Here is a 27394-nt window from a genome sequence, read left to right as displayed (position 1 = left end):
TCCTGGAGAATAAGGAGGCCTAGCAATGACTAGGGGAGTACGGAGGCTCAAGAAGCCAGCAACTGAGGACAAGTAATGGGACGTGCTTGGCGATAGAGGGGACATGGGACATTTATATGTCCCTTTGCCCACAAAAGTTCAGAGAACATCACAGGGGAAAATAAAGAACAGAAAGGAAGAACCAGAGGATGGTAAGGAGTGCTGTGAAATTCTGACTTGACATGGCGAGATTGCCGGCACAAGAGCAAGCCATATATAATAGTACTCTATACATGAATTCGTGAAAGACATAGAAACAAGCAAGCTCATGACTAGTAATCACCTTCGCTTGTCATCAAAGGTACAAAGTTAAAGCTACAAGACAGCATTTTTACCTAACAAATTATCAAAAACATGCTTAAAATATCATATTCATGTTGTCAAGCAGAACTCAAAATTATACTTTTACAAAAAAAAATTATACTTTTACATGTCACCGAGGGTATTGCTTCTACAGATAAGAATTAGCGGCATATATTTGTCAAAACTTTTAAAAATGTATACACACACACACACATACACACCACGGAAGAGAGGGGTAATTAAAGAAGGGGGTGAATAATCAAAACATCAGAAAAAAATAGTATATCTTTCTTTGGGAAAGATTGTGGAGACTGCAAAACACATTTTGTGCTTTATGTGTTGAAATATATGTACATAAGTATTAATTTTATAAAAATAATGATGTGTCTAAAGGGGAATTAACAAAATTCAGCCAAAACACTGCTGACCTACTATCTCTAAGGTTCCTTGGCTTCAGGCAGTATATTCTCCACACTAATTCTATTCCGTCCTCAATCAATGTCTTTACACCTTTGAGTCATGAGAAATTGTACAAAACATCTAGGATGCTACCTTAACTTCCACCATATTCGAACATTTACAGCAGTAGGACCAAAACATGAAGAGGGCTCCTGTAGGATTATTATCACAAACGCTCAGCCCAGAATTGCTATTGATCCAATAGCAAGAGCTACCATTACCATGTCTTATGCTCAGCCTGCTTTCTTAAAGAACCCAGGATCACCAGCCCAGGGATGGCACCACCCACAATGAGCTAGGCCCTCCCCCATCAATCACAGGCCTTCCTACAACCCAATCATATGGAGGCATTTTCTTGAGTGTCCCTCCTCTCAGATCACTTTAACTTGTGTCAAGTTGACATAAAACTATCCAGCACACCATCCAATTACTAACGTCAAGTTTGCAGGTCAGTCCTATCTTCTGTTGTAATGGTCTATGGTCTAAGACAGTGAATATGTCTCTTTTACAGACAGAAATGCCTTAAAAACAGAATGTATACACTTCTTCCCACCTCTGACCTGTAAGAGAACACAGGCCTGGTTATGAACAGAATAATGGATATATATTAAAAATAGTTACTTTTCCCTCTCTTCACAGAAACACAAGGAGGGACCCAAGAGTTCAAACTCAAAAAAATGTATGGTCTCTTCTAAGAATGGGCCACCCTGGTGTTGGTAGCTCTTGACTTGTTGACATGATTCTCCAACATCACTGCAGTTCAGTTTCTCTGATCCCATGGATGGTTTTCAGGGAGGCTTCTGTTCAGGACTCTGGTACTGTCTGTCTCCTCATTTGAGAACAGTGGTTTGTCCTGTGAATTCAACTCTCTAAAGGAATCACGGTGAATTGTTGGTTGTTCTTTTATCAACTATTTCTTTTAGTGACTATGGTGAATGTTCTCTTCCAAGTTCTTGGGATGCTAGACCCCAAAGTGGAAGGGCTTGTTTTTATAAAGATTAGTCATAATGAAAAGTTGCTACACAGATTGCTGAAACTTCCATCTTGAATGTAAACTACTATTTAAATGTTATAAACTTCATTTTCCATGTAAGGGAAAAATCTAGTTTTCTAAGCAAGAAGGCTTTCATCTCACAGTTTTTAGGAGATGATATTATTTTGTATGTTTTAAAAGTTTAAAAGAACATAACTGGGTGACTTTTAATTTTGTGTTTATGACAGTTTCAACATTATCCTGGAGGTGCATTTAATTAACTGAAAGAAATTCAGTTAGGAAAAGTCCTACGACTCTGCTAATAAGGAAGAAAATGATTGATGCAGGATTCCCCTCTGTATGCTGTGAATATCATTGGTTAATAAAGAAACTGTCTTAGGCCTGCACAGGGCAAAATATAGGTAGGTGGAGAAAACTAAACTGAATGCTGGGAAAAAGAAGGTGGAGTCAAGAGAAGCCATACAGCCCCAAAGACAGACACTGGAACTTTACCCGACAAGCCACAGCCTTGTGTTGATACACAGATTAATGGAGATGGATTAATTTAAGATATGAGCTAGCCAGAAATATACTTAATCTATTGGCCAAACAGTATTGCAAATAATATAGTTTCTGTGTATTATTGCGGGACTTGGCAGGACAGAAACCTCCTTACAATAAATGATACAAAAGTATTAAAACTAAAAAGTGTAATAAGGTAAAATCTTTGCCAGAAAACACACTTGCCATCATCTGCTTGTGCTGAACAACAGAAGCTGTGGAAGAAAGCAAAAGAAAACAGAAAGAAAAAAATATGAAATACAAAAGCATGTGTAAATATGCTCTCCACTGGCTTCTAGTCTTTTACTTTAAAGCTTTTCTTTATCCCCATTTCTTCCTTCTATAAAACAAGAGTTAATAATATGTACCTCAGCGGGTTGTTTTAAAAAGTGACTTCAAGGACTCTGTGCTAAAGTGCACGGTATAAATGGCCTTGTTGATGCTATGTTTGCTATTGTTACGTTTATTGTTATTAGGCTATAACTTGCTATTGCCACTGTTGAAAATTCCTCACTTACGGTGTCTACCCCATGGTGCAGAGCAGAATGCACGTTAGCTGAATACACAATACTTAGAGCTTTACTGACCCTCCTGCACTACAAAGGTAACTTTCATAATGAAAAAAAAATCCCATTCCATTAGTTTACCTCCTTTAAAAACCTAGTCTCCATCAATTTTTATATAAAATGTTACCTTGTACATGAAAAATATGAACCAACAAAAAAGAAAAATAAACACCTTTGAGTACAAACATTTAGATGTCAAAATCACCATGACAGAAAAGCATCAGTACATTGTTAGTCAATGAGATCCAGTAGGTTCCCCACCCCAAAACTGTGCAGGCTATTATCACTGCTTTTCATCTCTCCAGAGCTTGATGACAAGGCCCTATTGCTATAGACAACATAGACTTGAGTCACAAGACATGAAGAAAACAAACTGACAATGACCTGGCAGCTTCATCCCTACTAGCTAGCTTTCACAGTGCTCGAACATGCTGCGTACACATCAACCAGGGAAAAAAGGAACCAGTGGTCTCACGCCCTGCATGCTACAATAACACAGACTGAGAAGATAAGCCCACTGGTGTAATAATAAATGTTACAGGAGTAATCATTTAGTTTCTGATTTGATTTGAGGCCTGCTCCACAATATGAAACTCATGTCTGGTACAGTTAACTGGGCCAAAAACCCGTGGTTGGCTAGTCCATGAACCCTAGGGGAGAACCTAATCTATTATTCTGCCAAATGAACATAGCAATAAACCATTCCCCAAGTTCTTATTTCTATTCCCACAAGTGCATCTTTCAACTCCTATCAGAAAAGCTTCTTTTTGCAATGGATGGTGAGTAATACATAAACCTTTAACTGGTCAGCTCTGAGGGAATAAGAAACGATAGCATGATCCACTCTGGTACAGCCTTCTCCCCCAGGCTCGGAGATCATTAAGGGAGAGTTGTGGGAAGGCTGCTGGGCAGAAGGAATGGATGTTCACAATAAAACAATACTTGCTAGACCTGTCAAGGCTGCTGCACACATGAACTCACACTGGCTGTGACGACATATCTGAGACCTGAGCAAGAACAAGCCAGCCAAAATTCCAACATGGATGAAGAGGGCTCAAAATGTCCTACTCCTAGCTGGGGATCTGCCGGCTTGTGATGGCTGCTGGGGAACAATGAGCCAATTTCCTTCAGTGATGTGGGCCAAGAAACGACCCGATTTCTAGTAGGTATCCCTATACCTGTGCACATACTGATAGCACTAAGTGGACTCCGTGAATTTAAAAACAGATTACATGATGTTGGGAGGGGAAAGTGGTGGGGCAGATAGGGAAGGAATTGAAACAGAGGAATTGGAGGATACTTTTGATCAAAACACACAGATGCATGTATGAAATTCTCAATAAAATTGTTTTTAAACCCTATAAATGGGTTGGAGTGACGGCTTAGCAGTTAAGAATGCTGTTCTTCCAGACAACCTAGGCTCAATATCCCAGCGCCCATATGACAGCTCACAAATGTCTCTAACTCAGTTCCTGAGGACTGGATGTATTCTTCTGGCCTCTGTAGGCAATGAATGCACGCGATGCACAGACATACATGAAGACAAAACACCCCATACACATAAAATGAAAATAAAGGTTAGAATATTTTAAACCCCTGGCCAGACATGGTGACACCCGCCTTTAATCCCTGCACTCAGGAGACAGAGGCAGGAGGATCTCTGTGAGTTTGAGGCCAGCCTGATCAACATAGTGAGTTCCAGGACAGCCAGGAGAGAGACTCTGTCTCAAACAGCAAATAAATCAAAATTTAAAAATGTAAAACTCTATTAAAAAAAGCACCCAAAATATTTCTTTGTGTAGTAGTGTCTGAGATTATATTATTCCATTGAGGTGTCTATTTAATGCTTCCTTTACTCTGAAAGACTTTAATTCAACTTCTGAAAACCCAGTTCTCAAAATGAATGAGTTTCATCACTTCCAAGTTGAGAGAAATTTGCATTAAACCCAAAACTTTCAAAGTCTTTTAAACAGATTTAATCCTGCAGCTTTTTAGATAACCTGTATATTCCTATGAATTTGGTAACGATGAATATGTCTTCCCTAGCTTTTGCTTGGGCCAGCAAAACTTTTCCAAAATTTAAAGTCCAATTATAAACCAAACAGGGTATTTTCTAAGCGGAACAGGATATTTTCATGATGCGAAGCCAACTTTCTCCATGTATTTATTTAGGTAACTAAAGCAGCCTCCTGTGAACCCTGTCAAGGGGGAGAAGTCCTCAGCTCAAACCCCAGAGTTGCTGATCTCATGACTGTCCATCTGTGTGCAAGAACAGGCCTACAAACATGAAGTCAGTCAAAAAAAAAAAAAAAAAGACAGATACTTCTAGGAGAATGGATCTGTCGACATTTAATTTTATCTCAGTTAAGTCACATGTAATGAAAGAGGTATGAAGGACATAGACTGTGACAACCACAGCTGGATAAGCAAGGTACTGAATGTATGCAACCATCATCTCCTGAGGAGTGGCCCAAAACAAGCCTACGAATCCTGCAGCCAATCACATACTAGTTTCTCTTCAATCTGGCTACCATTGTCTTTTCTCAATTCTATCTGAGTTCATTGGCTTTGAAAGGCATAAGACTAACTGATGTTTAATATATTCCGATTGTAAAATGAACATCAAGCTATAAGCAAGAGTCTTCAAACATTTTCTTGCTGACAGTTAATGCCTTTTGTAATCACCTGTGAGCTACACGCCATTACCGCGGCCATGTAGGTTTCTTCCTCTTTCTCAAATAACCCTCTAAAACTGAAGAAGCATTTTAGGATCTTAGGTAGTACAAAAATAGGCCACAGGTTATATAAGTTTGTTTTAAATCATAATAATTACACCACATAAAAAATAGCACAGAGAAAAGTATAGCTATACACAATATGATTCAGCCATTCCTTTAAAACAAACCACAACTCGACAAGCTTTGTTCTTCTGATCTCCTGAAGTGGTTACTAAAATAGAAATACTCTATACTAGAGAGAGGTAAGGGCTACATCCTGACCATTGCTCATAAGACAAAGAATTCTGCCCTCCGTCTCCACATAGTCAAAGACAAAAGATACTTGTTAAAAACCAATGAAGAAGCATATTTTCATTAATAACATTGAAATACCTAGATTTACATGTACAAGTCCCTAAAAGAGAAATTTGTAAAGCCTAGAAAATTATAAATAGTTACAAAGTAAAAAGCTGAAAATAGCTAAAATAATGTCACCAATCCATCAAAAAACAATATATTATTAAAATGACTTTGTCTTTCAGGAACTCTGAACTAACAAAAAGAAGCTGAACCAAACTCTTGTGAGGATAATGGCACACAAATCACTTGCTATAATGGGTGTTTCTACCTCACAATGCAACCATGTCCATTGTGCCAGAGATAATGGAACCCTCTCAAAGTTGCTGCATTGTTACCAAGCAACAAGAAATAAAATGTCAAGATTAGCACTTTATTTAACATATCTTTATCATCAATGAATCTCATTTTTAGTCTGCTGTTCTCCATGCAAGTGGTCCTGAAGTTAAGACTTATATTTAGGAATTTACAAGTCACTAAAAGAGAAAAGAATTAATCCCAGCACCCAAGAGGCAGAGACAGGTGGACCTCTGTGAGTTTGAGGCCAGCCTGGTCTACAGAGCGAGTTCCAGGAGAATCCCCAGAGCTACAGAGAAACGCTGTTCGAAAAACGAAAAAAAAAAAAGAAAGGAAGGAAGGAAGGAAGGAAGGAAGGAAGGAAGGAAGGAAGGAAGAAAGAAAGAAAGAAAGAAAGAAAGAAAGAAAGAAAGAAAGAAAGGAAAGGAAAGGAAAGAAGGAACTAGCAGGCATTCACCAAGTCTATATTCTACATTTATTAATGTTATAGTAATTTTATTATTAAGGTTATTTTACCATTAGGTAAGTAGAATATGTCTTCACTAAATACATCTCCATTAGTCTCCATTTTTTAAACCAAGCCAATATGTCATGAGAATTCAAGGAAATGAACAGTCTTTAAATACTTCAATACCCTAAAACAGGTCATTTAGTGCAATTATGTTGGATATTAGCAGACTTTCTGTCAAAGCATTTTAAACCTGGCCAAACTTAAAAGCACAGAATTTATAGATACTTCTTCTAGAGAGGTCTCATAAAGGAAAAGGAAAATAAAGCACAAATAACTGAAAAATTATGAAGAAAATAAATGCGAGTTGAAGACATTATATAATTTAATGGGTCTAAAAGCAAAATAAACTACATGCATGATTTCCATCGTTCCCACATCCATGCCAAAAGAACCAAGATGTCAATGACATTCTTTCTCAGATCGAAGGCTCTCCTGGTTGAATGACAGATTCTTTTCCCTCCTCTTGTCATAGCAAACATCTCTCTTCGGCTTTCCTCTTTGTGTTTGTTCAACACCGCCAGACCAAAACAGGTGGGTCCAAGAGATCAGGATATATTATTTCAGTTCTTTGCTTTTTTTTCCCTTTCATTTGTTATTGAAACAGGGTCTTACTGTGTGTCATCCAGGCTAGCCCCGAACTCATTGTGTTGCCCAGTCTGGCCCCAAACTTGCAACCCTCCTACAAGCGCCTCTTGAGTGCTAAAATTACAACTGTGCACCACTATGTGGTAGGGTAGGCTGGTTCTTCATCGGCCTCATTGTTCTCGCTGACGAACTGAGACAGGGAGCTCTTCTGGGTTAATGCTTAAAGTGTACTGAAGGGCATTCACTCACTGAACGTCAAGTTTGGCAGGTCAGCCAAGTTCTCACAAATACCGTGTCTCCACATGCCAGTCAGAGATGTTTGTGTGCATGACTTCTGCACAGGTGTGAGCAATTATTGCCTGTGTGTCGCATGAATATTTGAACCTGGATCTATCTAGAAAAATTCCTCAACACAGTTAAAAGCATTTGCCCTATGGTGAGAGCAGCTTTATTTTGCTGTTGTCATTCCGTTTACGCCATTTTTGCCCTTTTATGGTCCACAGACTGAATCCCATTGCTTTTGTAATCCTGCATCAAGATCTTAGTAATCTCTAGATCTCAGATAAAAGCTAGATGGGGAGATAGCTCAGCAGTCAAGAATAAGGGCTCCAAAAACATATAGGCATCCTCCTGAATATTAACCTTCATCAGGCGATGAAAGGAGACAGAGACAGAGACCCACATTGGAGCACCGGACTGAAATCTCAAGGTCCAAATCAGGAGCAGAAGGAGAGAGAGCACGAACAAGGAACTCAGGACCTTAAGGGGTGCACCCACACACTGAGACAATGGGGATGTTCTATCGGGAACTCACCAAGGCCAGCTGGCCTGGGTCTGAAAAAGCCTAGGATAAAACCGGTCTCGACGAACATAGCAGACAATGAGGACTACTGAGAACTCAAGAACAATGGCAATGGGTTTTTGATCCTACTGCACTGTACTGGCTTTGTGGGAGCCTAGGCAGTTTGGATGCTCACCTTACTAGACCTGGATGGAGGTGGGTGGTCCTTGGACTTCCCACAGGGCAGGGAACCCTGATTGCTCTTTGGGCTGACGAGGGAGGGGGACTTGGTTGGGGGAGGGGGAGGGAAATGGGAGGCAGCGGTGGGGAAGAGACAGAAATCTTTAATAAATAAACAAAAAAAAAAAAAGAAGGGCTCCTCTTCTAGAGGACATGGGTTCAAAGCCCAGCACCCACATGGCAGCTTACAGCCATCTGTAACTCCAGTTCCAGTGGACCAGATTCCTCTTTGACCTCACACGGTGCCAGGCACACAAGCAGTAAAGAGATAAGTATACATACAAACAAAGCATTGATATGCATAAAATTAAAAATAAATAAATAAAAAGAAAATTAAGAGGAGCAAGGAGTTACAACACCTAAGTTACAAACACACACACAACACACACACACACACACACATACAGCACAAGCCAATGACACTGACACATATATATACACACACAGGCACACATACAGAGTACACACTACTCATACTGACACACATACACACCCCAAGATGTTCCTGTTTTGAAATCACATTCTTCCTCATCTTGTTCTCACTGTCAGGCTGAAGTATTATTCTGCTGTCTGTTATTACAGCAAAGGACTGGTCTGTGTCCATTACAGACAAAAGCAATGTGTCCATTCATCATTTTAGAGACTGGAAGTCAAGACCAGGTAGCCCCATCACTACAGCCTCTGCTGAGGGTTCCCAAACTCAATGAACATAGAGAGAAAGCAAGATGGCAGCCTTGAGCAATCCACATTCTAGAGACTAATTCACTCCAGAAGACTCCTGTTAATCCCTCTTAAGGGAAGTAACCCCATTACCTACCTAATCTCCTTTCCACTAATCCCCAAATCTTAAAGGTTCCATTAGTTCTTAGTATTGTCATAATGAGGACCAGCTTCCAGAATGGGGTTGGTGGAGGGGGCTAATCACAGCCAAACTGTAAGAAGGTTGAATAATTTCATGGAAACTATTATAAAATATCCTAAAAATAAAAATCACATTTCACCTAGCTCTGAAGAAGATACCATCACTACCCTCTCATGAAAGCTACGCTCAACATAGGATTTTGTCTACGGGCATGCTCAGAAGACAAGAGAATCTGCAGCCTCATTCTACAAACGCACAGGGCACTCGTCCTCCCCACCGCTCTGTGCATGCTACTTCTCCCATGCCCCATAAGAAGCTGCCCCTCCCTTAACTGAAAACCTAAGTTCCTCGTTTTCTTGAGTTGTTTGCTAAAGGATCATCACAACAAGGCTTTTCACTAAACACCTTGATTAAGAATTCTCTTTCTTTCCTTAACATTTCATACTCCTTTTCTCATTAATATAACATTATTATTTTATATGCGCTCCATCTCACTTACTCTACCTTCTGGCCATCTGGATGAGAATGAAGGTTCCCCAAGGGTAGAGAACTCTCTCTCTCTCTCTCTCTCTCTCTCTTTCTCTCCCTCTCTCTCTCCCTCTCTCTTCACTGGTGAATTTGCAGCACCCTGAGAAGTGCCAGCAGCGCCAGGACTTCTGTGCATCAGAGAACTTGTGTTAAGACATCACTGAATCATACCTAGCACTTGTTTCAAGGTAAAATGGATGACACAGGGGTGGGGCAGGAAGGATGATGGACAGTTGCTGCAGCTGTATTAGGCATAGGAGGGTTCATTACTCCCTCTGCTTAGTCACCTATGTTCAGAGCCCTTTGTGAAAATACACATGTTAAGCATACCTTTGCAATGTTGTTTATACTGCAATCTTCACCTTTCTGTACTCCCTACCCAGGCACAACACATGGTGGATGGCAGATGTCCACCTAATCTTTGCCTCAAGTCCTCAAGTCACCCTCCTAAGAAAAGATGGCTTTGTCTGTCACTGATACAGAATATGAAGTCACAGTTTCCAAAGCTTTGCTCTTGCAGATGTAACAAAAGAAACTTTGTGTTTTCATTTTGTAAAACGGATTTCTACATCTCCTTACGACACAGATTTTAAAAGGGGGGAGCTAAAAACATGTAGTATCATGACAGTGGTTGGAGGGGAGGAGCAGGCTCTTATCTTCAAATAGATAACTCATAAATCTTCAATTTTTGTATGCCGAGCAGGTGGCTTATCTGTATTTGTGTGTATCTATTATCGTGTTATGCAAATGGTTTTTTCATATTCCGTTATGTCAATATATCATAATATAAATACTAGGTAATAGAAACGAATTTAAGTCATGAAAATGAATATAGTTATTGAAACTAAAACTCAAAATTAATCAAAATAGTTGGAAGGGGATCGTGCACGAACATACACACAACACACACACACATGCAGCACAAGCCAATGACACTGACACACACACACACACAGGCACACATATACACAGAGTACAGGCTACTCATACTGACACGCATACACACCCCAAAAACCCCAAAAACGGAAAAGTAAAATAAAATAAAGACCAGAAACAGCCAGGTTATTTCAGTCACAGGCAGCACTGGCAGCCTTCCGTGGCTGAGTCAGACGACCCTCTGTGACAACATGCACATGCAGGTTGCATTATCTCCAAAGTGAAGCGCTCTCAGCTCTCCCCCAGATTTATGTTAAGCATGCTATGCACACAGGAGATGGGGAGTAGGTGTCATGGGGTGTTGGGAGGACGACAAGAGTCCTCCAGAGAGAGAGCCAACAGAGCCAGCCTGGGAGACTAAACAGCCCCCGCTGCTCTCATCACACACACAGACACACACACACACACACACACACGCACACGCAGTGCAACGCCCAGGAGTCGCTCCGGGCTGGTTTTACTCATCAACCTCTGAAGATTGTCAGGGAAGACTTCGCCCACTCAGAGAAAGTCCAGAAATAACAGTCTGGGCTAAAAAGAGAAACCTCTCTCTGGCTTGTGTGCCAATATATGTACCCACTTCTACTGTTTCTCTCAAATAAGCACCCAGTTCCTTCACCAGGGGCAGGCAAACACAACCAGAGCTGATGGGGCTACAGCTTCATAGGGAAATACTCAAATGGCTGCCCCATTTCTGAAAGGTGCATGTGATGATAGTCACACATCACTGTTCATCCCTTTGTTTTTATATAGCATAAGTATATATAGAACACAACAGAAAGAGAAAACATATCCCCAAATGCAACACTGTTATTTATACATGGTAGAAATGATTAATATCAAAGGCGATTTGATTTTCTCTTCTTTTTCATACACATGTTGGTTTATTTTTCTGTATAAAACATTTATTGTAAATGAACTGTTATATAATTGAACAACATGTGTTGGTCACAATTTACAGAACACAAACACTTGGTAGATGGAGGCAGGAAGGTCATGTGTTCAAAGATGGCTTGTTCTGGCAGGATGCTAAATGGGAAAAGATCTTCACCAAACCCACATCAGACAATGGACTGATCTCCAAAATATACAAAGAACTCAAGTAATTGGTTATCGAAAGAAAAAATAAAACAAAATAATGGGGTACAGACCTAAACAGAGAACTCTCAACAGAAGAATCTAAAATGGCTGAAAGACACTTAAGGAAATGCTCAACATCCTTGGCCATCAGAGAAATGCAAATCAAAACAACTCTGAGATTCCATCTTATACCTGTAAGAATGGCCAAAATCAAAACCACTGATGACAACTTATGCTGGAGAGGTTGTGGGGTAAAGGGAGTACTCCTGCCTTGCTGGTGGGAATGCCAGCTGGTACAGCCCCTTTGAATATCAGTATGGCAATTTCTCAGAAAATTTGGAAACAACCGTCCTCAAGACCAAGGAATACCAGTTTGGGGTATATATCCAAAGGATGCGCAGTCGTGCCACAAGGACACATGCTCAACTATGTTCATAGCAGCTTTGTTTGTCATAGCCATAACCTGGAAACAACCTGTCCAATACTGAACTGCTACAGCAGTTCAATAACTTTCTCTCTCCCTACAACCAAAGGGACCCTCTCTTGCTATCTGCATTGTCTCTTGGACACCAAAAAGTTCATTTTTGCTCCTATAAGAAATACATGTTGCTGAAAAGAATCAGATTATACTAGGATAATAATTAAAAGAGAATTCTACCCAAGATAATGCCAGTTTCTTGTAGATGTGTAGAAGCGAGGGTAACCCAACATTAAGCTATTCGCTGCAGGTCTTTGTGCTGGCTGGTTTCTTTCAACTTGACACAAACCTAGACATAAACCCATATCTAGGAAAAGAGAGTCGGTTTTAAAAAGTATTATTATTATTTCAAGCATATAGGTGGTTATGCCTATATGTGTGTGTGCCATATACGTTCTTAGTACCTGGAAGCTAGAAGAAGGCGTTAGATTACATAGAAGTGGAGTTACAGACCATTGTGGGTCCTCATGTGGCTCCTGAGAATCGAACCCTAGTTCTCTGGAAGAGCAGTCAATGTTCTTAACTCCAGGACTTAAAGAGGGAATCTTGGGCAAAGCTGTGGAGTATTTAACATCATTAATGATTGATTGAGGGCCCATCTTGGACAAGTGGTCCTGAGTTGTATAAGAAAGCAAGATGAGCAAACCATGGGGAGAGCAAGCGAGTAAACATGACCTGTGCTTCAGTTCCCAGTTCCCATCTCCAAGTTTCTGCCTCAAGTTCCTGTCCTGACTTCCCTGGATGATGGGCTACAAGCTATGAGATGAAATAAACCCTCTGTAATCCTCAAGTTGTTTTTGGTCGTGGTGTTTTGTCACAGTACAAAACAATCTAACTTCACTGATACTACAGACATGTGCCACAGTCTTGTCATTAAAATCATTCAATAAATAAGAAATAAGATACACACACAAGGGTTGCATGATCCGTTTTTGGGATGCACACAATATAGCAAAACCACTGAAAAATAAAACTGGATGGAAAATGACACATTCCCCATCACTTGGGGAAACATTGTACTTCACTTTCTCTGAGAAAGTGTTCCTGAAGTGTCACCGTGAAGTAACACCTTAGCCAACTGTGGATTCCAAATGTCACATAAGAGATGTCACACAACATGACCATCAGGTGGAAAGTTAGGAACATATATTCACATTTCCACGTCCCAAATTAGGTTCCCACAAAGTCCTCCCTAAGGAAGACTATGCCAAACTCCTATTAAGAGTTGGTTCAAGGGGCTGGAGAGATGGCTCAGAGGTTAAGAGCATTGCCTGCTCTTCCAAAGGTCCTGAGTTCAATTCCCAGCAACCACATGGTGGCTCACAACCATCTGTAATGGGGTCTGGTGCCCTCCTCTGGCACCACAGACACACAGACAGAATATTGTATACATAATAAATAAATAAATATTTTTTTAAAAAAAGAGTTGGTTCAAGATGAATCTCTAAGCCACGCTGAGAATCATTTTGAAGTCTCCTTTGAAATTCACATATGTATACCCCGAAATGACAGGCAGGTGGTACAAGCAACTATTTCTATCCCAAATCATTAAGTCTAAAAAGTCTCTGCAATGGTCCAAGCCTCTTTCAGATGCTACGATGCCCAATGATGTCAGTCGATGCCTGGATTCAACTGCTCTGAGTGAACCTATTACAGTAGCTATTTGTACAGCACTCCGTGTTAAAAAATTCCAATCATCATACTCAGTAAGCCAATCAATCCAAGTGGTGTGACTTCCTACTTTACCGGAATGCCATGCACAGTCGTGCACCACATATGACTGACTACATGTGGAACACGAGGTCCCATAAGATCATATAACTAAGTGATATTGTACCTACCTTGTTATAAATATTTCCATGATATTTGTAAAATTATTTCTCAATGTATTTCTCAGACAATTTCTTGTCATTCAGCAGTATGACATGACAGTCTATCAATGCATCTTAGATTTTCATCTTATTTTGTTCAAAGACCAAACGTCTTTTATAAGCCAAGTGTATTTCCAAAGACAACCCATCATTCCAGTGAGCACAGCTGACCAGAAAGCTGCCAACATATCTAAATTATATAAAGAGAATCCCTCCCTATCTAAGACAAAACAAAACTCTCCTTGTTTGTCCCCCTGAAAACTAACGCCAAAAATAAAACAAGATGAAATGAAAAATTCATAGCATGAACTCACAAGCCTCTTTTCTTACCTCCACCACCGTGGTTCCGGCAGCTTTGCACATGGGCAAATTGAAGTTTCTTGCGCTCTTCCTATATCAGACAAGGAGGAGAGAGGAGGGAGAAAGATCAAAGACGAACTCCTCTCTTTCAACTTGAAAATGCAGACTAAAAGAGTTGCTGCCAAGAATCTGTACACCTGAGAGTGCATGACTTACAACCAACCACCTTGAAACTTAAAAGCTCTCATGGCCATTTCATCCCATTTATATGGCTTTGAGAGTAGGTGGAGGGAAAGGCCATTTTTTCATGTTCAATCAATAGCTTTTACACAGAAAAATAAAATGGGTATTCGCAGATATCTGAAATTAAAATCTCCTAATCTTTTAACTGAGATTAAACTTGGCCGCCGTAGTTAAATATCCCACTGAGAAACTTTTTAAAAAGTAGAAAGAGTTAGGGATGCAGCGTGGGGATGAAGCACTTCCTTGGTGTGCACCAGGCCCTGGGGCTACACTCCAGTACCACAAAGGCAAAGAAAAAGGGATAGAGGACCAAATGCTTCACAGGAGAGGGTACAATCTTTTCCTACTAAAAAAGAAGTTTCCACTAACTGACAGTATATGAACACTCACAGGCACTGTGAGTCCACCTAACAATCACTCGGGAGAACAATGGTGTGATGTATGGACCAGTTGTCCTAGTGACTACAAGTGATATTTGTATTCTGAGAGTCTACACTGCTTGACCACTGGGCTGAGAGCTTTCATTGGGCCACCATTCAGTGACCATTAGCACCTACACACAGTCGGAGCTTAGAGGCCCAAGTAAAGTCTTCAGAAACCACAGGTAGGCATCAGAGCACGGGAAGAAATTCTACAAATACTTGAAGTAACTGATATTTGCTATAATACTTCATTCGTTTTATTTACAGGGCATCAGAGCTTTACAAACATCACACTGATGGTCAGAGAATGCAGGCAGCGTGTTAGTTTGCCTAGGATTTCCAAATTTAGTTGCATGTCATAAGCCTACAACTCAGGAAATCAGAACGTTAATATCACGTTAATTCCTTCAGAAATAAATTTTTAAAAACGCAAGTGCTGCGGAGGATTTGACTGTGATTGAGGCCAAACCACATTTGTTAAGACTAATACTTTTTAAAAGAATCCTTCATTAAAGCTGCAAATAACAAAATGATGAGGAAGAAAATGATTTTTATAACCGAACAGACCATGTTGCTCACCTTTCATATATAGCCAACTTCCAAAACACAACTATCTAACCTACAAATCCGAGGCATTAAATAATTGTCATTACTGAGAACTTAATATGCAGAGGTTCATCGAAAGACAGGAAAAGCACCAAGGCCTGTGGCTACCCAGATAATGCAAACAAGAAGAGCTCAGAATTTGTGAAGAAAATTAGCTATTCAGATGGAATGTTTAGAAGGCTTTCCTGGGAGACAATGGCCCCACAGGAAAGGAACTCACCTAAACTATTATCAGCAATTTCCCCCAAAATATCAGAGCAATTTTGACATTTTCAAGACACTGTATAAAAATAGCAATATTAAAACCAAAAAAAAATACACGTTGGCTGCTGTCATGTTTGCCAAGAAAATAACTACTCTTGGCAATGAAAATATAGATAGAAAAAAAAAACAATTATAGGTACCTGTGTACAAGAGTACATAAATCCATTTCTTTTTTTAATTTATTAGATGTTTTAAAAATGCCAATCCAGGTTCCCACCCCACCCCCATTCTCTCCACAGCCCCATCCACTAACCCGTTTCATTTTAATGGGGTCTCATAGATCCCAAGCTAGCCTTAAACTCCCTATGGAGTGAGAATGACTTTGAACTTGTATTGCGCCTTCCTCCACCCTCCACTGCTGGGAATGTAATGCCATAGGCTTGAGGCAGGCACTCTATCAACACAGTTCCATCCCGGCCCTGGATCTAATTACTTAGCGAGCCATCCAGCCAACAGGAACAGACAAGTACAAATACAGCATATCATCAGGGCCACTGGGACGACATGCATTTCCAGACCCAAGTGCATACCCGGCTGTGCATGAATGACTCTAAGCCACTGAAAAATGGTCAGAAAGCAGCTCACTGCGGCATTCATTTGTGCTATCCTAACTTAGAAAGCACGGAGCTGTTGACACCCATTGCATTAGCTTTGTTTAAACGCTGAGAATGCACCACAGGGCCATAGGCAGGCACTCCACTTGAGGTATAACTTCCTTTTTTATCCAAGACAGGAGGTGAGGTGTTTTGTTTTGCCTTTTAGCTACCACAGTACCTGAAAATCACGTTTCCTGCCCGGTCCGCTTTCCAGGCCTTCACCAAAGCAAAGTCTCCCGTGATTGCTTCCTCCAGAATGAAGTGCTGCCCGTTAAACTCCCTCACCTGCGGGGGAAACAGGACTCACGGTCAGACATTTGGGCGGGACTCACACAACCGTGCTATGTACTGTGCTCTGAAGAGGCACACTCTAGGAGCCTAGCGAGGGAGGCTTTCTCAGGGGGAGGGACCTCAAGAGACTACATCTGTAGCATAAGGCTTTCTCAGCACAGCCCAGGTAGACTTCAGGAAGAGAATGCTGTGCACAGGTCCCACAACAAGTGCAAGTTTAGTATGTCTGAGGAACTAAAACCCCTACAAGTCTAAGCGGTAAAGTGTGTCAATATCCATTTGACTGTGTGTCTTGGTGACTTTGGGGACATAGAATACAGCCCCTCTCTTCTTGTCTTGGTGACATTGGGGACATAGAATACAGCCCCTCTTTCCTTCTATCCCTCTCCCCAAATAAAAATGTGTACATTACACGAAATGGCTTCTCTATTGCTTCTCATTAATCCGTGATCTATAATTACTGTTGAGATAGTTGATGATCACAGAAAAAGTAAATTAATGTGAAAAGAACTGGCATTTTCTCATTTGCATGGGCATGATGCGGGCTTCCTTCTATTAATATCTTTGTAGATTTTCTTCACACAAAATTTCTGTATGGTTTTTGCCTTTACTCGTAGGAACTTCTTGCTTCCTTTGCTTTTATAAATGTTGGTTTTAACTTATTGCACATCTTCAGTCATTACTGATACAACACAATGCTTTTGAATTTGTTTTAAACGTTCACGGTCTTTTGGGAGACAGCACAAAACAAAACTCTCCTTTGCCAGTATGCTCTTCCTTTCTTTTCCCCTTGGAGATTCGCCCCTGGGAATTAAACAGAATTGAAACAATCCCATTGAGGGCTGGATTCCTCCCATACAACTGCAGCCCTGTGAAAGCCGAATTCTAACTGCATTCCCACTGCGCCCTCTAGTGGACAATGGACTGGATGCGTTTCCAACACAAAGGTGGGGTTCAGTTACTTTCTGCTTTGCTTTGTCGGGGAGGAGATGCTGAGACTTGACCCTGAGGTCTCATATACATTACCATGTGCTCTGTCACTGAGCAACGTTCCAATCTTACTGTTACAGAGTTTCAAACAGATCGTTTCTTAAAGGAAAGCTTCTCCAAAGATAGCCCTGTTTCTTACTAGAAGACAGGAGCTAGGAAAACTGCTGATGAAGACCATACCACTATGAAATTATATAAGATTAGTTGCGCAACAACATGCAAAGTTATTTTAAAGGCTTGAGTCTTTCAAAAGTCATCACCGTGAACATCAGTGACGAGGCAAGTAGTGGCACAGTCCTGTAATCCCAGCGCTGGAGACAGAGGCAAGAGGACTGTGGGAAGATCAAGAGACGCCTGGCCTACAGAGCATCAAAAATTCCCCCAACAAAGCTTTCCCAAAGGAAAGCAAACAGAAAACCCACCAGGGATGATGGTCAGACTGATTTTATAAGATGTAACTTAGAACATATCACACTCATACTCAAATTCTCTATTAACTTCTTATCATACTGAGGGAACTCTAGGCTATGTGAACAGACAATAGACAAACCAGAGCCAGAGGATAGAGACTGGGGAGGCAGGGATGGGGGGGGGAGAGACAGAGAGATCAGAGAGAGATTGAATTTTACAGAAAATTACAAAGGTACTAGATTCCTGCACTGTTGAGGACCAAACAATGTGAGTCTGTTTCCACCTTGTCTGAAGGTCACAAAGTTTCAACTTGCTGAAAGCTGTTGAGCAAAGGTCGGAGAGTTGGAACTTCTATTCCTAAAAGGTTATCTCTTTCCACCTCAAGGGTTCCACCTAGATTTAGGTCAGGGTTCTGCTCTCACAGGTTATCTTCAACAGGTGTGGCTAAGACCCAGACCTTGTATTTCAGGAATGGAGAAGTAGATAGGTTTCTACCACAAACAAAAGTCTAAGGATCCAAAGAAGCTTCCAGTTCCCTTAAGGAGACAACATTGGGTTCCAACGAGGGAGTGGTTTTGCCTACAGAATGTTTTGGTCTAGGGTGTGTGGGTTTTGTTCTAGCAACAGAATGTTTAACTATGTACTAGCCTGTGGCCTTCAACTGGTTTGTTCATTTCTTTGTGTCATCTTAATGTCGTTTTTTTTTTTTTTAATCTTACCCCTACCTTTTGGGGTCGGGGTATTTTAAGCAAATGGAACTCTTCTAATTTCCATTGCAGTATTCACTGGAACTCCCTCCCAATAGTATCCTATATTTTCTGTTGTATTATTTTCACTCACGTCTTCGTACTCTTTACTAACTTTTCTAATCCATATGCCCCTACCCTGGTAAGTGGTATTTTTGTCCTTTTGTTAAAACCTTTCAGAAAATCAGTTAACTAACCCTAATTACAGCAGAATGTATAGTGGTTATGGCTTCTTTGATTCTAATTTATTCTAATTTCCCTCTGTGATTTTTTAAGTATGAACAGATACCCATATTTAGCTACAAGTCTCACCTTTTTGCAAATGAATGACTGTTTATCTCACTGAGATAAACCATCAAATGAGTCCACACAGAATCTCACGAGGAAAGTGGTCTCTTAGAGTCATGTGGGTGAGGAGTATCTTACCTCTCGTGGCTTGCTGGCAATGGCAACACTGCCGTCTTTGTTGTATTTTATGGGTGATCCTCCTTCTTGTACCAGGGTCCCATATCCTGTGCTGGTGTAGAAGGCAGGGACTCCGGCTCCGCCGGCACGGATCCTCTCTGCAAGTGTACCCTACAAATAAGCAACCAATATCTGTGAAAAGTCCACAAAGTGCAGTTGGGACTGGGAATACAGACACTGTTAGATGTAATTCCCATCTTCTAGAGGCTCACCACCTCCAAAGTGTGTATCAGTGCATGTGCTTGGAAATCTCCAAGCTGAGGCATCAGTTAAAGACAATAATCATTCCGTTCTTGACCCACATTCAAATATAACTGTTCATTTGTCTAGTCATTCCGTCAGTTTCTAGACTCTACCCCCACTGGTGTCTTGACATCATATTCTACAAATGTCTACTGTGCTAACCATTAAAACAATCATAGGGCTGAAGAGATGGCTTAGAAGTTAAGAGCACCTACTGCTCTTCCAGAGGTCCTGAGTTCAATTCCCAGCAACCACAAGGTGGCTCACAACCATCTGTAATGAGATCCAGTGCCCTCTTCTATCATGCAGTCATACATGCAGACAGAAGAGTGTGTACATAATAAATAAATCTTTTTTTAAAAGAATCATAATAACACCCCTCATTTAAAAAAATTTTTTTTTTGCTCACCCTTCCCAAACACTTCTCTCCATTTCTCTGCCCAATGGCCAAAAACCTAAATGGAGAATATTGATAAAGACAAGCGTCCTTTGGGAACACCTGCCTACCCAAAAGGAGTGCCAGTCCCTGCCACTTCAGCAGCGTCCTCCCATCAAGCTGCAGAGGAAGATGCGAGAGGAAAGGTGCGCCACTTGGCTGAGGAAAGAAACACTAACTTCTTTTAGTTTAAGTATTAAGGAAGTTCCTCCCCCTGTATGTGGCCTCTGACAAAACAGAGATAATACATAAAAGACTCATGTTCAATAACTACACAGCCCCAATGATACAGTGCCTTAACTAACAATGCAAAGGTTGCACGGGACAGTCTGGACTGTGTGTTCCTTAACTATTGAAGCTGAAACACTAACCTTCAATGTGACAGGATAGGAGGGGATACTTAGATGGAAATAACCCGTAAATATAGGCCCTGCTCTAGGAGGATCATTGTTGTTATAAGAAAAGACACCCGGGAGCTCACTTTGCTCATCCCAGTGCCCCAGAGGACAAAGCAAGACATCAGCCACCAGAAGGCAGGAAAAGACTCCCTAGGAAACTGGACTGGCTGTCTCCTGATCTTGGCGCTGTTTTAACTGTGAGAAATGAGTTTCTGTGGTGTAAGCTACTCGATCTATGGAGGGATTTTTAGCTTGTTGATTTTTATAGAAACCCAAGGAAACTAGAAAGGTATATATTTGTTCATTCACAAAACTTGAAATGAAAGCTGAGTCGTATCAAACCCAGTGCAGCCCTTGAACAGGCAGAGAGGCCTGTGCTGTGGGTAACCGGGTGGGACTGAGACACTGTGGAGCCGCCGTCACAGAGAACAGTCCCCGATGCATGCCTTCTCTAGACTAGCATGCACCCGATCATTTTCTTTTCTAAAATTTGGCTGCACTCCATCCTTATCAACTTGGCAAAGTTCTGAAGCAACATTACCTTGGGGCAGAATGGGGCGCTCAGTTGCAGAGCGAAGGCAGAGTGTATCAAAGTGGAGCACAGGCACCCTGGGCATGTAGAGCCTTGCTTTGCCCAAAGGGCTTCGAGAGCTGCCTTGGATGGATTAGGAGAAGTGGAAACCAGGTACAGACTTGCTGCACGAACCGTACAAATGGCTGTACATTTATCAGTCCCCTAAATCCTCAGGCTCCGAGCCCAGGCACTTCCCCCGTGAAAGAGTTTCACCCTCCAACACTTGAGTCAGCAAGATTTGACCACTCAGAAATCTCCAACACTGAGATTCATTAGAACTGGCTTTTAAGACAATCCCATTTTTGTAAGTCCTTTTGTTTGCTTCTGACACAGCGTACACAGTAGCATCACATTAAAAATTTTTTAATCCAGCAGCATGGATATATTCTATTTAGCGGTACCTAATCTTCCATAGTCACAAGAAGTAGTCATCTAGAATCAACAGGAGCGACCCAAAGACAAGGTCGCTTGGTTTGATGAACTAGCATCTCTCTGTCTGGAACAACAACAAAGCTTTAAGAAGGAAGAAAGGAACTTCTCTATAAACTGGCACTGACTGGCACTGTGAAACAAAAGCAGACGCATTTCCTCACCTGAGGGGTCAGCTCCACTTCTAATTCGCCCGATAAGTACTGTCGCTCAAATTCTGCATTTTCTCCCACGTACGACGAGATCATGCGTTTTATCTGCTTGGATCGAAGTAAAAGGCCCAGGCCAAAGTTGTCAACCCTAAACAGAAAGGGAGTTGGTAATCATGATCCCACCTACAGAATACTGTTAGCACACTTTTTGTTTGTTTTTGTTTTGTTTTTCAAAGATGTGAAACTTCAATAATTTGGAGGGAAAACAATCTCTTCTAAAGAATTCTGTTCGCATTTTTCTTCTAGCCCTCACCACTCCAAGAACACAGAAGATGGCTTGTCTTTTCTTGTTTTACAGGTGGAGATAGGAAAACTTAAAAGGCTGGCATGGATCCCATCATTTGGAAGGCAGAGGCAGGGGGAGCTCTGGGCTTGAGGCCAGCCTGGTCTATGTAGTGAGGTTCAGGTCAGCCAGGGCTACACAGGGAGATCTATCTCAAATCTCCCAAGCTCCCAGAGACTAAGGGACATAGCTAATGAAGCTCCAGCCCATGTTCAGCCTACGGTTCCAGTCCACACATTTTTTTGTTCTCTTTACTACTACAAGGTGATCTTGGGATAGATGCTAAGCGTGATGGCCTGGCTCCTGCCCTATGCTTTGGAGCATCCCCAAACACTTCAGTACAGAGGCTCTCTGTGTTCAAACAGAAGGGACCATTCCTGTATTAAGACAAAGATGAGCACATTCATTGAACTAGGAATCCAAGTTATACATAATTCTAAGAGCATTTTTCCTGTATCACAGACATTTTCCTTAACAATATTTGTACACTTGAATGTCCTTAATCCCCTCAAACGAAAGGACTGCAGGCAGCAAAATGAATCCTTCATTAGTTACAATACATACATATATATTGGTTTAATAATTTAAAATGAGGACTCAGTTTATTCTTAGAAATGATGCAAGCACTACTGACCTTTTCTAGATTAAAAACCTCCAGGTGCATGTATTTCTTCTTTGTTTCTATCATATTTTCATAGAAAAATGCACCTGCATTTTTAAGCACAATTCATAGGTTAACTACTGAATGAAAGTTTGTCCCTTTTCCATCGGCTTATCTCTCCCTGCTCAAAGATTTTGGAAGCTCTTTACCCAACTAGAGAGAAACAATAAACTTTGTAGGTTGGTTTATCTGTCTGGAACAGTCTCACTATGTAATCTAAGTTGGCCTGGAACTCAAGATCCTCCTGCCTCAGCTTTCCAAGTGATAGGATACAGGCTTGGCTTGATAAAACTATTGTTGTTGTTGTGTTGTTGCTGTTTTTGAGACAGGGTTTCTCTGTGTAGCCCTGGCTGACCTAGAACTTGTTCTGTAGACCAGGCTGGGCTTGAACTCACAGAGATCCACCTGCCTCTGCCTCCCAAGTGCTGGGATTAAAGACGTGTGCCACCACCACCACCTGGTTTATAAAACTACTTTTAAGGACAAAATATTTTTAGTAGTGAAGATCGTAACGAGACAACACAATAAACACAAAGGAATGATCATATTGAAAGAAAAAACCTAGTCAGTAAAACACCAGAATTTTTTTGTGTGCTAAGATGAATGTATACTAATCGCTTTAAGAAGGGAAAACAATAACAAAGCCATTAGCATACTCTATTAACATTGAAAAAATCCAGCTGCTGAGTCAGCAATTCACTCTTGGGTCTTCACCAAGCAAGAATTCATATTTAATGCTCACTAAAAGACATATATAATATACTCATCAATAGCATTGCCCATTATGACAAAAAATGAAAGCCTCTCAAATGCTCATCCACAGAATAGATAAGTTAGAGTTTATCCAGACAATAAGATACAGCAACAAGACTGCATGCGGGACAATCACTAGCCACCATGGACAAATCTCAGACTGAATGTTTGAATGAAAGAAGTTATACACGGAAGTTACAAGAGCTTCAGACTTTGACGGGACTGATGGATGAGATCCAAAGTGCCCATAATGCAGGTCGGAGCAGGGAGAAAAGAGTAGTAACTGGAGGCATTGTGAAGGGATCTTTCAGGAGACCTGACCCTGTCCCGTGTCTTTGCAGGGGTGTTGGCTTCATGGCTGTGCAGCTTGTAAAATCCTATCTGTACATCTGTGTATGGTCAGTTTTCTATACCACTCTAATATTACGTATCAGTAGATTTTTTTAACAGATAAAACTCCACTAAGAAAGGCCCTGAAAACCTCTTATATACAGGAGCTTTTGTTTCCTCCCTGCCAATCACTTGCGTGTTCTGACGGCTCCTCCCACACACATCTTGTGTTGTCTGCAGAATTCATTCATCCAACAATCCCTTACCACCAAATGCTTACTCTACCCTGGGGTTACAGCCGTGAGAAGGCCTGGCCCTGAGCCCTGTGTTGTTCTGAGAGGTTAGAGGAAATAAGTGTGAGCCTGTAACCAGCACAGCAAGACGTGCTAAGTGGTGTCTGTGTAATATGTGATGAGAACACAGATGATTAAGGATCCACCTGCTGACAGAGAAAGAGGGAAGAGAGAGTGTCGGTGAAGGGAAAGGGTCTAACAGAAGGTGAAAAGTAGATGAAAGCAAAAGAAAAACAGAGCTGGAAAACACACTAAGAAATGGAGATCCTGAGGCATCCTCCTCAGAACCCAGTGTGAACGGGCTGTGCACTGGAGGCAGAAGTGGGAGGAGGACCTGACTGTGATCTTGAAGGACTTCACCCTGAAGGACAGGAGATGCTTCAGCTGACAGGTAACAGGCTATACAATGAACTCAGAAAGGGGTGTGAATTAAAAGGCTTGACACAGTCCAAACAATGGCGAGCATCTGAACTAAGATGGAGACCACAGGAATATAGAAGAGAGGGTAAATCTAGAGCACTGGAGAGATGGTACATGATAAGATGTGTTAACCTGACATAGACACAAACCCTGCAGAATTTTAGCTTTCACAGTGGAACCCAACAAAAGAGTGAGCTGGGAGAAAATGGATCTAAGTGCCACTAGAGACATCCCACATGTTTTGACAAGCAAAGGTGTTAAGTATGGTAGCCTGTGTGACAAACCACTAACGTTTCTTGCAACAACCACCTGCCTCCACTCTCTCTTACCAACCTTACCAGTGCCCATTCCAGCTCACATGGTTCCTTCCTAATTCAAAGCCTCTTACCTCCCCTTCCCATGGCATCCTGCACACCGTATCCCTCAACGTATGCAGATAACAAAAAACTATCATTCAATAATCTTTGCTTCTTACCCACCAGAGGCATACAAGTATCTATATCATTTATATTTAGTATCTGTGGTGGTTTGAAGGAAAATGGACTGGCACTATTAGGAGGTTTTGTTGAAGAAGGTGTGGCCTTGTTAAAGGAAGCATGTCACTATGGGGCAGGCTTTGAAGTCTCCTTTGCTCAAGCATCCCTCAGCGTGGCACTCAGTCTACTTCTTGTTGCCTGCACTATCAGCTCCAGCACCATGTCTGCCAGCACCTCCATGTCCCACCGTGACAGTAATGGACTAATCCTCTGAAACTGTAAGCGGCCACCTCAATTAAATGTGTTCCTTTATAAAAGTCACGGTGCTGATCATGTCTCTTCAAAGCAACAGAAGTCCTAACTAAGACAGTATTTTTCTTCCAAAAGAAAATTAAAGGCTAGTAAACATACTTTTCCCACGTGGAGCAGTTTCCCTTTAATGGGCTCCAGTAAAGTCTGTCCGTGAGTTCACACACGAGGTCAACTTTACCTAGCTTCAGACACAGAGGGAAGTCAGCAAGTCTGAGGCTTCTCATCTATCTAGTCTTCAGCTAAGTATGGAACACAGTAAGTGAACGACTGCCCAGATGGTATCCTACTTTGAAAACTATTTTAAGTTAAAAGAGAAACGGCCTTACGGGTTAATAATACACTTGTCCACTAGAGGTCTCCCGATTACCAAAGATGCGCGCTTTCTAGTGAGAAATGCTTTCCGTCTTCCCTCCCTCCGCTTTCTTTCTTCTTTCTCCTCCTCCTTTTTCCTCACTTCTCCTCACTGCCCCTAAGGCCCAGGCCCCACTTCAGGTTAGCAATTCTCCTCCAAGCTTAGCTTATCTTTCAGCCTGCTCTGGCATGCCTGAGAGCAGCTCTCTCCTTAGAGATGGGCAGGACAAACCTAGGGAATGCAAAACTCTACTCCATACTTAACCTCTCCCTATGAAGACTATCAAGACATCCTGACCCCACAACCTGTTTAAGAATCAAGCCATTCCTCACCCCCTCCTCTGTCCTGCACCACCATTACCTAGGCACTGGGCACAGGAGGGCCCTTGTCTGCTTCTGTCCCTACGGTGCACCTTGAACATGGCAGCCAAAGAGAACTGTATAAAACATGGAAGCGGAAAGGATCCTGCTCGCTCAAAGCCCTGGAGAGGTATTGTTTATTCAGAATAAAGCACAGAGCTCCAGAGCAGCCTGCGAGGCCATCTATCTGCATGCCATTTATGTCTCCGGCCTCATTCTTTCCAGAACCTTCTTTGCTCACTTCTCTAACTCTCTATTGCTCTCTGGCTCCCCTAGCCACGCCAGGAATGTTCCCCTAAGGGCCTGCGCACTGGCTTTCTGCTGTCTCAGAATCTCTTCTCTGCATGGCTCCTTGCCCGGTCTACTTCCTTCGCGTGGGCTCAGATGTTACCTCAATGCCACTCTGACCACCGCACTGATTGCTGACAGCCGCCGCTCTACTCAGAGGGTCCCAAGCGTCTTGCTTGCTCTTTTTCTTTCTCTCATGTCACAAAACTTTCTAAGGTGTTAGAAAATGTTCCCATTTTTTATGCTGACTGGCTATTGTCTGTCTTTCCCAAATAGAACAGAAGGTCTGTGGCAAGGGCTCTTACCCTGCTGCCATTTTTGGTGGTGGTGGTGGTGGTGGTGGTGATGGTGGTGGTGGTGGTGGTGATGGTGGTGGTGGTGGTGGTGGTGGTGGTGGTGGTGGTGATGGTGGTGGTGGTGGTGGTGGTGGTGGTGGTGGTGGTGGTTTTGGCTTTTCTGTTTCACTTCTACATCCTAAGCACCTGTCCACCAGAAAGGGGACTGCAGAAATGCTTGGTGAGCACTTGCTAAAAGAGTCTGCTGCCGCCGTTCCATTGGCCTCTCCCAGCCATAACTTCTCTAACAGGAATGAGCTATATTCTAGGTTCATTTCTATTGCTGCGATTAAGTAGCCCAACAAAATGCAACTTGGAGGGGGAATAAGCATTCATACGGTTCATAATTCCATTACCGCAGGAAAGGCCAAACAGGAAATTGAATCATCGTAGCCACACATCCCCAGCGGAGAGCAGAAAGGAGAAAATGCGCGGAGCCTTGCTGGCTCTCGGCTAGCTCTCCTCTCTACCTGCTTCAGGACCCCGTGCCTAGAAAGTGGTGCCACCACCGTGGGCGGTGCCTTCATCCAATCAAAACAATCCCTCAAAGATGTGCCCCTAGGTCAAACTGATCTAGATAATTCCTCATGAAGATTCTCTTCCCAGGCTGGGCGGTGGTGGCGCACACCTTTAATCGCAGCACTCAGGAGGCAAAGGCAGGCGGATCTCTGAGTTTCAAGCCAGTCTGAGTTCTAGGACAGCCAGGACTATATAGAGAAACCCTGACTCGGGAAATAAATAAATAATAAGATTCTCCCCAGA

At 41.9% G+C, this 27394-nt stretch overlaps 1 protein-coding gene across 1 annotated transcript in view; it reads right to left on the bottom strand.

Moving 5' to 3' along the window:
• The window catches only part of Oxct1 (3-oxoacid CoA-transferase 1), a 109257-nt gene that overhangs the window by 69030 nt on the left and 12833 nt on the right, over positions 1 to 27394 (bottom strand). The window contains exons 4-7 of the mRNA XM_050139057.1: positions 21723 to 21858; positions 19440 to 19589; positions 16754 to 16860; positions 14475 to 14535 (exon numbers count right to left, since the gene is read on the bottom strand). Of these exons, the coding sequence (XP_049995014.1) occupies positions 14475 to 14535; positions 16754 to 16860; positions 19440 to 19589; positions 21723 to 21858 (454 nt within the window). The remainder of the gene's footprint in view (positions 1 to 14474; positions 14536 to 16753; positions 16861 to 19439; positions 19590 to 21722; positions 21859 to 27394) is intronic.

Source organism: Alexandromys fortis, unplaced genomic scaffold (genome assembly GCF_014885135.2).
Source record: "Alexandromys fortis isolate MF-2015 unplaced genomic scaffold, M_Fortis_MF-2015_v1.1 scaffold_37, whole genome shotgun sequence".
Classification (NCBI taxonomy): Eukaryota; Metazoa; Chordata; class Mammalia; order Rodentia; family Cricetidae; genus Alexandromys; species Alexandromys fortis.
The sequence above is the reverse complement of the archived record's forward strand: the minus strand, read 5'-3'. Positions and strand labels throughout refer to the sequence as shown.